At 39.6% G+C, this 10,472-nt stretch overlaps 1 protein-coding gene across 2 annotated transcripts; it reads left to right on the top strand.

The window, feature by feature from the left end:
- The first annotated feature begins 1,224 nt into the window (after positions 1-1,224).
- LOC103156189 (mucin-5AC-like) lies at positions 1,225-8,303 on the top strand. 2 transcript variants are annotated; one of them, XM_016664116.1, is made up of 8 exons: positions 1,225-1,818; positions 1,923-2,015; positions 3,075-3,221; positions 3,322-3,426; positions 3,612-3,699; positions 4,734-4,860; positions 7,023-7,422; positions 7,453-8,303. In XM_016664116.1, the coding sequence occupies exons 2-8, from the start codon at positions 1,953-1,955 to the stop codon at positions 7,822-7,824; spliced, it is 1,302 nt and encodes a 433-aa protein (XP_016519602.1). In that variant the 5' UTR covers positions 1,225-1,818; positions 1,923-1,952; the 3' UTR covers positions 7,825-8,303. The 2 variants fall into 2 exon arrangements, with proteins under 2 accessions (XP_016519602.1, XP_007578222.2); XM_007578160.2 differs by having other exon boundaries at positions 1,227-1,818; positions 7,023-8,303.
- Positions 8,304-10,472: the final 2,169 nt, after the last annotated feature.

The following is a 10,472-nucleotide window of genomic DNA, read 5'->3' as shown; positions in this document are numbered from 1 at the left end:
TCACGTCCACGGAGCTTACCTTTCTTTAAGCTGTCCTTCCAAGTGACGCTAAAAGTTGGACGAAGTCCCCACCGTCTGTGAAAGCGAAGCGCTGCTGATTTTGCATGTTGCCATATCTATGATTTATGCAACGCTATTACATTACTGACGATTAGACAGACGTCTTCTCCCGCTCAGAGGAAACCACTGCGCATGTCTGGAGCTCCGCGTTCGAGTAAAGGTGGAGGCGATGGGTGACAACAGACACTAAGTCACGTTATTGCTTGGATTTTACGGCGCCACCTTAAAACCCTGAACGTCACATTTTAACGGACAAAAAGCGTAATGCGACTTGGATGTAACGAGTAACGCGACACTTTGTAGAAATGTAGTGAAGTAGAAAGTCCAGATACTTACTGCAAAATGTAGTGGAGTAAAAGTAGAAAGTACCCATTATTAAAAATACTTAAGTAAAGTACAGATACATGAAAAATGTATTTAAGTACATTAACGAAGTACTTGTACTTCTTTACTTCCCACCACTGCTTCTGGGAGTCTTTATCGTTCAGTAAAATGTGTTATTGTGACATGACTAGTAAGGAAAGCATTCATCATCAACATGAATGATGTTGATGATAAAAAGCCAAAGTTTTTGGCTTTTTATCAGTTCAGTCTCTTTGTTTTTTCCACAGTGGAATTAAGATACAAAAGTAGCTTCAATGAATTAACAATAAATAAATAAAAAATAGGTACATAAGTTTGAATTTATTGTGGATTTTCTTTAATTACACGTCCACGCTCAAATATATGCATCCAGTCGCAATAATATTTGCTTCACTGGCTTTGCAGCCTTCAGCAGGTTGCTGAATGCTGGCACCATTCTGCCTGGACTCCACCAGTTTTTAAAACTATTATTCTAAAAACTGGTGGAGTTTATTTCAGTTAGTTGGTCTCCAGGCATAGTCTCTGCTTAAAAGAATCTTCCATAAATGTTGAACAGGATTAATGTCCTAACAGGCTGTAGGGAATCCATTCAGCTGCACTGAAGCCATTTTGATATGTTTGGGTCAGAAACTGGAGCCTGTTCCATAAACATCTCTGTTATAAACTAAGGACGCACCAATCCACTTTTTTTTTTTAAATCTCAGATGCCTATACCGATATCTGAGGTTTAGTATCGTCCGATACCGATCCGATACAGAAGAACAGCTGAATTCACTTAGAAAGTTTATTTTCTAAATGCAGACATAAATGTACTGAATTACAAATTAATTTGCTAACTAACTCTGCACCACTACAGCTCACTGAAATTCACTAATAGCTTCACAAGCTTGGTCAAACATATGAACACAATTTTTATTTGTGCTGTTAGGAGTAGAACAGTCAGTGTAAAATAAATAATGAAACTGAAACTGACTAAAACAACAGGTTGACTATTTTGGTCAAACGTAAAAAAAATAGCTGCCAAACACCTTTCAAATGGTTCAGAAAGAGCAATTAGGAATTCTAATTATAATGTAAAATAAATAAAGCATGATGTCATTCAGAGCACAAAGTAAAGAACTAGACTGAATAGATCTGCCTTTATAGATTGGGCACATTGCCACCTATATCCCATCTAGAATGTTTTCCAATATCAACACCAATACAGATATTGACATCAGATCGGTGCATCTTCTTAGAACCTGGTAGTTCTTCGTTAACCAGAGTGGTTGATTCTCTCAGGTGAGCGTTGGTCTCGTGGGCAGACCTGGTCGTCGCGGGCGACCCCCAAAGCTTGGGGTCATTCCAGTAACAGCACGGCAGCAGGCAGAGAGGAGACAGCTGCGGCTGCAGGAGGTCAGAGGACGGGGTGCTGCTCCATTCCAGGACGGGACTGACCCGTCTCCACAAGTACCTGCTGTGTAACTCGTGTTTCTGTGACCACTCTGTGTTGCTTCCAGCTGGTGGAGCAGTGTGAAGATGAAGAACTGATGGATGCTGTTCTTCCTCGTTTGACCAAAATGTTAAGTCTGTGGGAGCTGCTGCTGGCGAAGGTGAAAAAAAAAACACACACAAACTTTTCTATTAGAAATAATGGCCTGTTTGTTTTTGCTATCATGTTTTTAGTATTAGTTTTGACCCATCAGCCATCACCATGCGGACTGCTCCTAAGTGGTCAATTTGACTGTGTCTCTTTTTATGTCTATTTTAGCTTTTAATTAACTTTTTATCAAGGAATGAGTGCAATATAAGTAATTATTGATAGTCTTTTTTTAATACTGAGACATTGTTTTTGTCTGGAAAATTGCACCCGAAGTTCATCGTAAAATTGATCACTGTTACAATTCCAACATATGAATATTCATCATTAAGTCACTCAGACATTAAGGTTACTGTACGTAAAGTGACAATTATCACTATAGGAAATAATTTAATATTCCTTCCTTAATTTAGTAAACTGCTATTTGTTTTGAGGAATATTTCAGCTTACGATGGCTAAAATCATTCACATGTACAACAGCGAAGGGCATTCTGGGTAAATAGAACCAAATCAAACATGAGCGTCTAGTGCTAACAGGAGAAATGGCTCGTGGTCTTTTGCCAAAGAGAAATCCTAAAATCACTACGATCTGACTTCACTCGATCTCATTCCCATTTGTGCTCTGTGTTTTCTGCAGAAGTTTTCATGTTGTTTCCTTCAGTGGTTCTTGTCTGTCCTAAATCACACATTTATGTCAATATTCTTTGTTTAATGAGTAAAACAATGTTCATTTTTAGTGTCTCTCTGAGTTTACTTTTTTCCAGACATATATTTAATACATATATCTTTTGATATTTTTTATGACTGTATGCTTTGCAACATACATTGAAAAGGAACATTTATTTAATGAGAAGAAACCTCCAAGAAAACCAAACTCAGAAGGACCTACTGGGGATATGGAAGGAGTATAATACATTTCCTACATATTTCTGTTATCTCACAAGCTATTGCTCCTCTTTGTGACTTGTAGTTGACTGCATTAATGTTTGAAGACAGTAGAAGGTAGGCAGGCCAGGTCACCTCTGTGGTTCTTTAAAAATTATTTCTAACCTTCGTCCTCCGTCTCTTTCAGCTGGACTGCAAAGGGTCGGCTTGTAGCTGCTTTCCAGACATTTACCATGAGTTTGAATCTCTGCATGCTCAAGTCAGGCAGACTGCACAAGACTACATCATAAGTCCTCAGGGTGGAGCCATGCCTGTGGAGGTCAGGAACATTGAGGTGAGACCATACGTTGCTTCTCTGTGCACCTGAAGACTGGAAAAGTTGAGCAGCAGGTGATGCGACAGGTTCTCTGTCCCTTCCTGGACTCCCGTTTCAGGTGGCCAGGTCTCTAGGGATCCTGGACGAGGTAAACAAGATGAAGGTGCTTCCTGGAGCATCGCCTGTTTCTAGTGGGAACAATAAGAATGTCCGGTACATGGGGGTAAGCATGCAGCCAGAAAGAATCTGAGTAAAACTGTGTGTGTGCTGAAGGGGTTTTTTTCTTACAGAACTTACTGTTAACAATGAGAAGAGGCTGCTTTAAAATACTACAGCTAACTCTGCTCCTTGTAAGGAAAATAACAGTAGTTTCAGTTTAAATTAATCAAAGTTGTTGTTTTTTTTCAGAACTCCAAGATGTTGCCACCATCTAAAAGATTTAAGATGGAAAACAGTATTGCAGATCACCAGAACGGCACAGAAGTGCCAAAATCAGGTAGTTGTATGAACAGCTTGAATTAGTCATTTATACTGTTGCTGAGAATGTTATAACATGTATGTCAGGGTTTCCTCTAGAAAACTCTCTAAGCCCAGTAGTAAAGGTGATGGGACAGTCATCTGACGGCCCACCGTGTTATTTAGTTAAATTTTTTTTAAAGTTGACAGGAAATTTGAAAATATCACTTGGTAATTATGTGTTATTGGAGGACATTATTAACAATAACTAAAAACAAACTGCAAAGTCTTAAAAAAAAAGTAAACATAAAAAATATACAATTAAAATAAACATTAATTTTTTCACTTCATTTGTTCCATCATAATTAAAGTGTCCAAAAAATTTATTTAATCATTTATCTGTGACTTTTCACATTATTTGCTGAAGTTCTTAGCATGACACAGGTAGAGACAGGAAATAATTATGGAGGTTTGGTGTATAAAAAAAATTCACCTGGCCTCAGTCTCTCTGTGTTCACATTCTGACCATACAGTTGGGCCATTGTGCTTTCAACCATTTCACCAAAGAGAATCTGTCTTTGCTCTCTCTCTGTTAATGATGTATAAAAAAAACTAGAATAAATCAACAAACAATGTTTAGCCTGGTGGGGTGCAAGTAAAACCTGGAAGCCCTCCAGACTTATGATTCACTGAGGGAAACTCTGAATAGCATATTATGGTTGAATATTAGTGGGAGTATAGTGTGCACAACTTTACCATGTGTTACCATTTGTTGACAGTGTTTTTATGCTGAGTTTTTTTTTTACAACCAGCATGATGTTAGCATATTTCCTTCCATATTTCCTTCCCTGTTTTGATACAACTTGTTGATACCTCAACAAGTTGTATCCCAGCTTCTACGAATCCTGTAAAAGTTCCTCAGCAGTGTTTCAGCTGCTCTTTCCCACAGGAAGCGCTGAATATGGATTTGATAAACTGCCATAAGACATACACTATTCAGCATTTAAGTATTGTAGCTGTTTGGATCAGTATGTGAGGTCATGTGACTGTCATATCTGTCACTTTGTTTCCCAGCTGCTGCTCCAGTGGCCTCGGCCACCCAGGCAGCCTCTCTTGTCAAGTCGTGCTCCGTGTCTGTGTCTCCCCTGGAGATTTCAGGTGGAGCCAAAGTGCTGAGCGCCTCTGCTGAACCTACCTCCAGGTGAGCTGAGTCCACCTCGCTGGATGTGTGGGCTGTTCAGACTGGATTCATGACATTAACGCTTAATGAGCACATCACAGGTGGACAGCTGTAAGTTTGTGCTCAATTAAAATTAGGGATGGAGATTTCCTTAAAGGGGCGGTATTATGTCAAATCAGCTTTTTGAGATTTACATCATGTTATAATAGTCCCTCATCAAAAACATTCCTGGAGTGTTACTTTGATTCTATTATGCATGTTAGAGAAATCTTTTAATCTCCCATGGCAACCATTCAGCTGTGCAAAACACCTGGGTGGACCTAGCTCCGCCTTCGAGACACAGCTCCTCCTCAGAGCTGCAGTTTTCAAGTTTCCACCTCACAGAGCAGCCCTCCCCCATGGCTCACCCACTCAGCTCCTGCAGATTAGCCAGTATCAATTTGCAAACACCTGGTGGAGCTGTGTATCTGCTGAGTTCATCATAGGAGCTACTTCTCAATATAATGCTGGTAAAAATGTTGATAAAGGGTTAACAGAGGAGCGACAACCATCCTGAACAGCCAAACAGAGCTGGTTCAGATCAAAATGTATGTGTCGAAGTGACCCAGTCAAAGTCCAGACAAGAATCTGTGTCTTGAAAAATTGATATTTACAGATCTTCTGCATCCAGTTTGACTGAGATTCAGCACAAATATGCAAAGAAGAATGGAGCATTTTCCAGTGTGTAGGTGTTCAGAGTTGGAGGATGTGAATCAACAAGACCTGCAGCTGAAGCCCAGCCAGAGGCTTCCATCTGCACAGTCCTGACTCAGAGGTCAAACACAAAAAGATCCCACACTTTGACCAAATGTAGTAACACTGATTTCACTGCCATTTAACAGTTCAGCACTACGTTGTGTTGCTCCAACACATAAAATCCTAATGATATACATACAGCTGCAGCTGCCAATAACATTTAGTAATTGATCTTTCTATTGGTTACTCTGATGATTAAATGGATTTATTAACAAAACAAGTGTGCAGCTGCAGCTGAAGAATCCTCCTAATATAAACATCTAATATCTGAGCAGAAAGGCTCAGGCCTTCCTGAACTGAACATAAATACAATGTAGAGCTAATATTGTGTTGAATATTTCTTCTATTAATCGATTAATAATTGCTTAACAGATTTTTTTTTACAGAATTTGAACCAGGTGAAGCTAAAACTACCACTCCAGGATTTTGAGTAGAACATATTTACAGACGAAGCTTGTTTTTTTTTTTATCTTAAGTGCCAAACATTTATTTATTTTTTAACAGTTTCAGCATAATTACTGCTTTAACTATTTTTTATTCACCAAATGGCCTTTTCTTTAAGTCTGTACTCTCCATTTCATGATTATTGATTACTAAATTAGTTGACATTTACTTCAATAATCAGTTCATCACAATGAATCAGATGTATTGTTTCAGCCCTAACTATACGTTGACGTTATGAAAATGTTCTTGGGTTCTGAAAGTTTTGCAGGATGATGGACCTGGTTTATAGTGACCAGCCCTGTCATAATAACACATTGTTCTGGATGATAAATTGTCCCAGAAGTTATTGTGATAAATGATAATATTGTTATTTTGAGACCATTTCTAGTAATATAACCTAAAGGCATAATAATGCAAGGAAACATTCTCAGAGATCAAAAAACTTTTAAACTCTAATGAGCATTTAACACTGGAACTGGACGACATTTTAAATATTCAAAATAAAAAAAACAATAGAGAAACAACAAATAAAATTAATTATGAAATCTCTGTAAATAAAATGTCCTTCAATATAAGGGTCTCTCAGTTGAGACCAAAGCATCAGACTGAAGACTTTTATTATCCAAGTTTTGGTAGAAAGAGAGTAAAGAGACAAACAATAAATCATGAAAAGGGAAATCATTGAGCTCATTTTAATTTATCATGCGATTCATTGATTCACTGATTATTGCAACAGGCCTACATGTAACGGAGAACAGAGATGAGTCACTTACTGTATGACAGAGAACAGTGTAGTCAGATGGTGGTGCTTTTATATGTTTCTTAGCTATAAAGTAACACTAGTTGCCATGGTAGCGCAGCAGCTTAATAACATGAGTTGGTGTTTGTCAGCTGATCCTGATTTCTGAAGCTGATAGTCTGAATGTGTTTGTTGTGACCTGCAGCTCCTCCACCAACGCCTCTCCTGACCCAACTCCCAGCCTGGCTGCACCTCCCGCCGGCCCCACGCAGGAACAAAAGGAGGGGCCGTCGGCCCAGGACCAGGACGTACACATGGCCGACGCCACAGTCCAGGACGCAAACACGGCCGACGCCACGGTCCAGGACGCAAACACGGCCGACGCCACGGTCCAGGACGCAAACACGGCCGACGCCACGGTCCAGGACGCAAACACGGCCGAAGCCACGGTCCAGGACATAAACATGGCCGAAACTACGGTCCAGGACTTAAACATGGCCGAAGCTACGGTCCAGGACATAAACATGGCCGAAACTACGGTCCAGGACTTAAACATGGCCGAAGCTACGGTCCATCAAGTAAACGGGGCCAAAGCCACGATCCAGGAAGTAAATGGTGCTGAAACCGCTGTCCAGATGACGCAACCAGACTCTGCTCTCAGTTCTAGTGCCACCAGCACTACGGACAGAAAGAGGGCGGAGTCTAGCCCCAACCCTGGCCCCACCCCCAGCCCCGCCCAGCCGGCGACCTCTGCTCAGCCTCAGCCCTGTGACTCCTCCTCCCAGCCCAAAGAGCTCCAGGCGGGCCAGGAGATCTACATCCAGACGGAGGGGCTGACGGTGCAGCTGGCCGAGCCGGGGTCGGATGGGATCGTTATCGTCAACGGACCGGACGGAACCACCATGCACATCCAGACCCCAGAGGGGGTACCCCTGGAGGCAGTGCAGGCCCTGCTGGGCATCGAGGCTTCAGACGGGGACAGACTGGCCCAACAGACCCAGGACTGAGCGGAACCTCCTCAGAACAGACTGTCAGGGAGTGATGGACAGCTGGAAACTGCAGTGCCTCCCTTCAAACCCAGCTGATAGGAGCCAACCGGCGCTTCTCTATGAATGTCAGAGTTTCAGAACAATGCAGGGGGACGACGGTGCAAATCCCCAACTCCTGTAGGAAAATGTCATGGTCTTCATCTCGCTGTGTTCAAAGAGCCAAGGTGAAGCTGCTGATCTTCAGGTCATATATAAATATGCATATATATATATAAATATCTATCTATATATACATATATATATGTTGTCAGCACATTTCATTTCTTCTACTCTTCTGTTGTTGGTCTTCGGTGCAGCTATTGCACACCTCCACTTTATGTTCAGAAAAGACGAAAACGGTTCATATGCTTGATTTTGTCCTCTGACTGTTGCTCGCTGTCTGCAGTTCGGCTTGTGTTGCTTTTATTTTTCTGTTTCTGAAATAAATTATTTTTCAGGGGAAAAAAAACAGCATAAAAGTGAATGGGCAAGATTTTTACTGACTTCACCAGCCACAGTTTACCTCCACAGGTTCCGTTTTTACACTAAAAGGATTACTCTCTAAACTAATAAACTTACAGTATTTACATGAGATGTGCAGAAAAACATCAGTTTTTCAGAGTCCAATTTTCCCACAAACCAGGAAGTTTTTGGTTTTCTTCTCATCCATATGTGGCTTTTATTTTATTTTATTTTATTTTATTTTGTTACTTCATAACAAATCTATCTCAAGTGTTTGTCAGAACGTCTGGTGTTTGTTTTGGAATGTACTGTTAAATCTTAAATTATTCACACCCCCGGCAGATTTAGATTTAAAACTGCTCTCATTCAACTAAGATGTTTGTTTCAGGAAATGAGACGGGGCGGTTCTTAAACCAAGACAGAGCAAGGGAGCATTTATTTTGAGATGTTGAAACAAAACCGAGTTGTTTTTATTCACATATTAAAATGTCATGTTAAAATTGAAAACTCTTTTAGTTCTGGTATTTTGATGGTTTATCTCTGAGACTCAGTCTGAACGTTGACGTTCAGCAGAAACATTTTCATCAAATTAAAAACTTGCTTTAAACCCAGGTCTACCAGGGGGATGAATAATTGTGGCCTTAGCTGTACATATTCTTTTGTAAATAGCAGCAGTTGTAATACAAAGTTGTTGGGAGTCAGATTAAAGTGTTGCACTAAACATCACCACGGCAACCACCACTCAGAAAATGTACTTTGAACAATCAGCAGCTTCTCCTCCCTGTTTACATGAACTCTGAAAAAACTGAAAAAGTCAGCCCAGGAGAAGACTGACTGCAAACACACAAATATAAATATAAATTGGTCTAGTTTCTAGTGCAAATATCTTAGTAGAGCTGAAGTAAGACTAGGTTCACTGAAACGTAACTTCTCAGATGGATATAAGAACTTGTTTTAATTCCTTAATATTGATAAAAGAAAATCCTAGTTCTTATGACAGATTATTTAACTTATAAAAAGACATTTTTACAGATGTTAAAAGTGAAACAATCTGCCAGTGGAACTATCACATTTTAAAAATCAGTATTAAGAAAATAGTAACTTAAAGCAACGCCTATATTTTGTTGAAACGCTAGTAAGTTAGTTTTGTCTTATTTCAAGCGTTCTAAGATATTTGCACTCGAAGCTCGACCAAAACTTTGTGTTTTTGCAGTGAAAGGAGGAGAGGTGGTAGGATGGAAACTTGTCATCCAAAGTAAGGAAATATGTCTTTGGTCCACTATTTCATTGTACCAATGGTTATTGGCAATAAATCTTATTCCCTTCAAAGCCTGTTTAATTCCTCTTCAATGTCCTCACACTGGGAAGGGAAATGCATTAATGGGCTTCACCCTAAAAAAACTGCGGCTGATTCTCTCTGCCAGTACCAAACGCCTCCCTCTGCCCCTCACCATCACACTGCCTCCACCAGAACATGTTACGACTTAAGTAACACAACATCACCTCCACAATCAGCCCACAAATGTGTTTTCCAGACAGATGTGGGGAGGTTTAAGCAGAATTAAACTTGCTTTTAGTGGTGTGCAATTTTGTGCTGAGAAAATTTGTTACAAGGAGAAAAAAATCAACTAAAAACAATTTTTTTTTTTGTTTTTTCTTTTGCCAACTTGAGTAAACGGCGTCTTTCTAACAGGACCGACCTGAAAGTGATGGTGTTGATTTGTTGTTGACTCCCTGCTTTCTGTGTAGATCTACACTCCAAAAACACTAAAATTTACCAAGTAATTTTGGTCTATTTAGAGCAAATATCTTAGTATATCTGAAATAAGACAAAACTAACTTACAATAACTTTTCAGCAAGTTTATAAGAGCTTGTTTTAAGTGAATAATTCCTTAATTTTATTTTATTTTTTTAAGTACTTGTTTAATTGGCAGATTATTTCACTTATAACAAGACATTTCTCCCATGTTATAAGTGAAATAATCTGCCAGTGGAACTACCACTTTTTCCATCAACATTAAGGAATCATTGGCCTAGAACAAGCTTCTATACAATGATAAAAAATTATTTCTAAGTTCATTTTGTCTTATTTCAATTGAACTAAGATATTTGCACTAGAAACTAGACCAAAGATACTTGGTAAGATTGAATGTTTTTGCAGTGT

The sequence above is a fragment of the Poecilia formosa genome, unplaced genomic scaffold (genome assembly GCF_000485575.1).
Source record: "Poecilia formosa unplaced genomic scaffold, Poecilia_formosa-5.1.2 Scaffold468, whole genome shotgun sequence".
In the NCBI taxonomy this organism is placed as follows: domain Eukaryota; kingdom Metazoa; phylum Chordata; class Actinopteri; order Cyprinodontiformes; family Poeciliidae; genus Poecilia; species Poecilia formosa.
The sequence above is the reverse complement of the archived record's forward strand: the minus strand, read 5'-3'. Positions and strand labels throughout refer to the sequence as shown.

Bases quoted from the DNA above. Each gene is read 5' to 3' on its own strand.
- LOC103156189 (XM_007578160.2), top strand. From the start codon at position 1,953: ATGGATGCTGTTCTTCCTCGTTTGACCAAAATGTTAAGTCTGTGGGAG. The intron at 2,016-3,074 runs GTGAAAAAAAAA...CGTCTCTTTCAG, and splicing joins GGGAGCTGCTGCTGGCGAAG to CTGGACTGCAAAGGGTCGGC. The intron at 3,700-4,733 runs GTAGTTGTATGA...TTTGTTTCCCAG, and splicing joins CACAGAAGTGCCAAAATCAG to CTGCTGCTCCAGTGGCCTCG.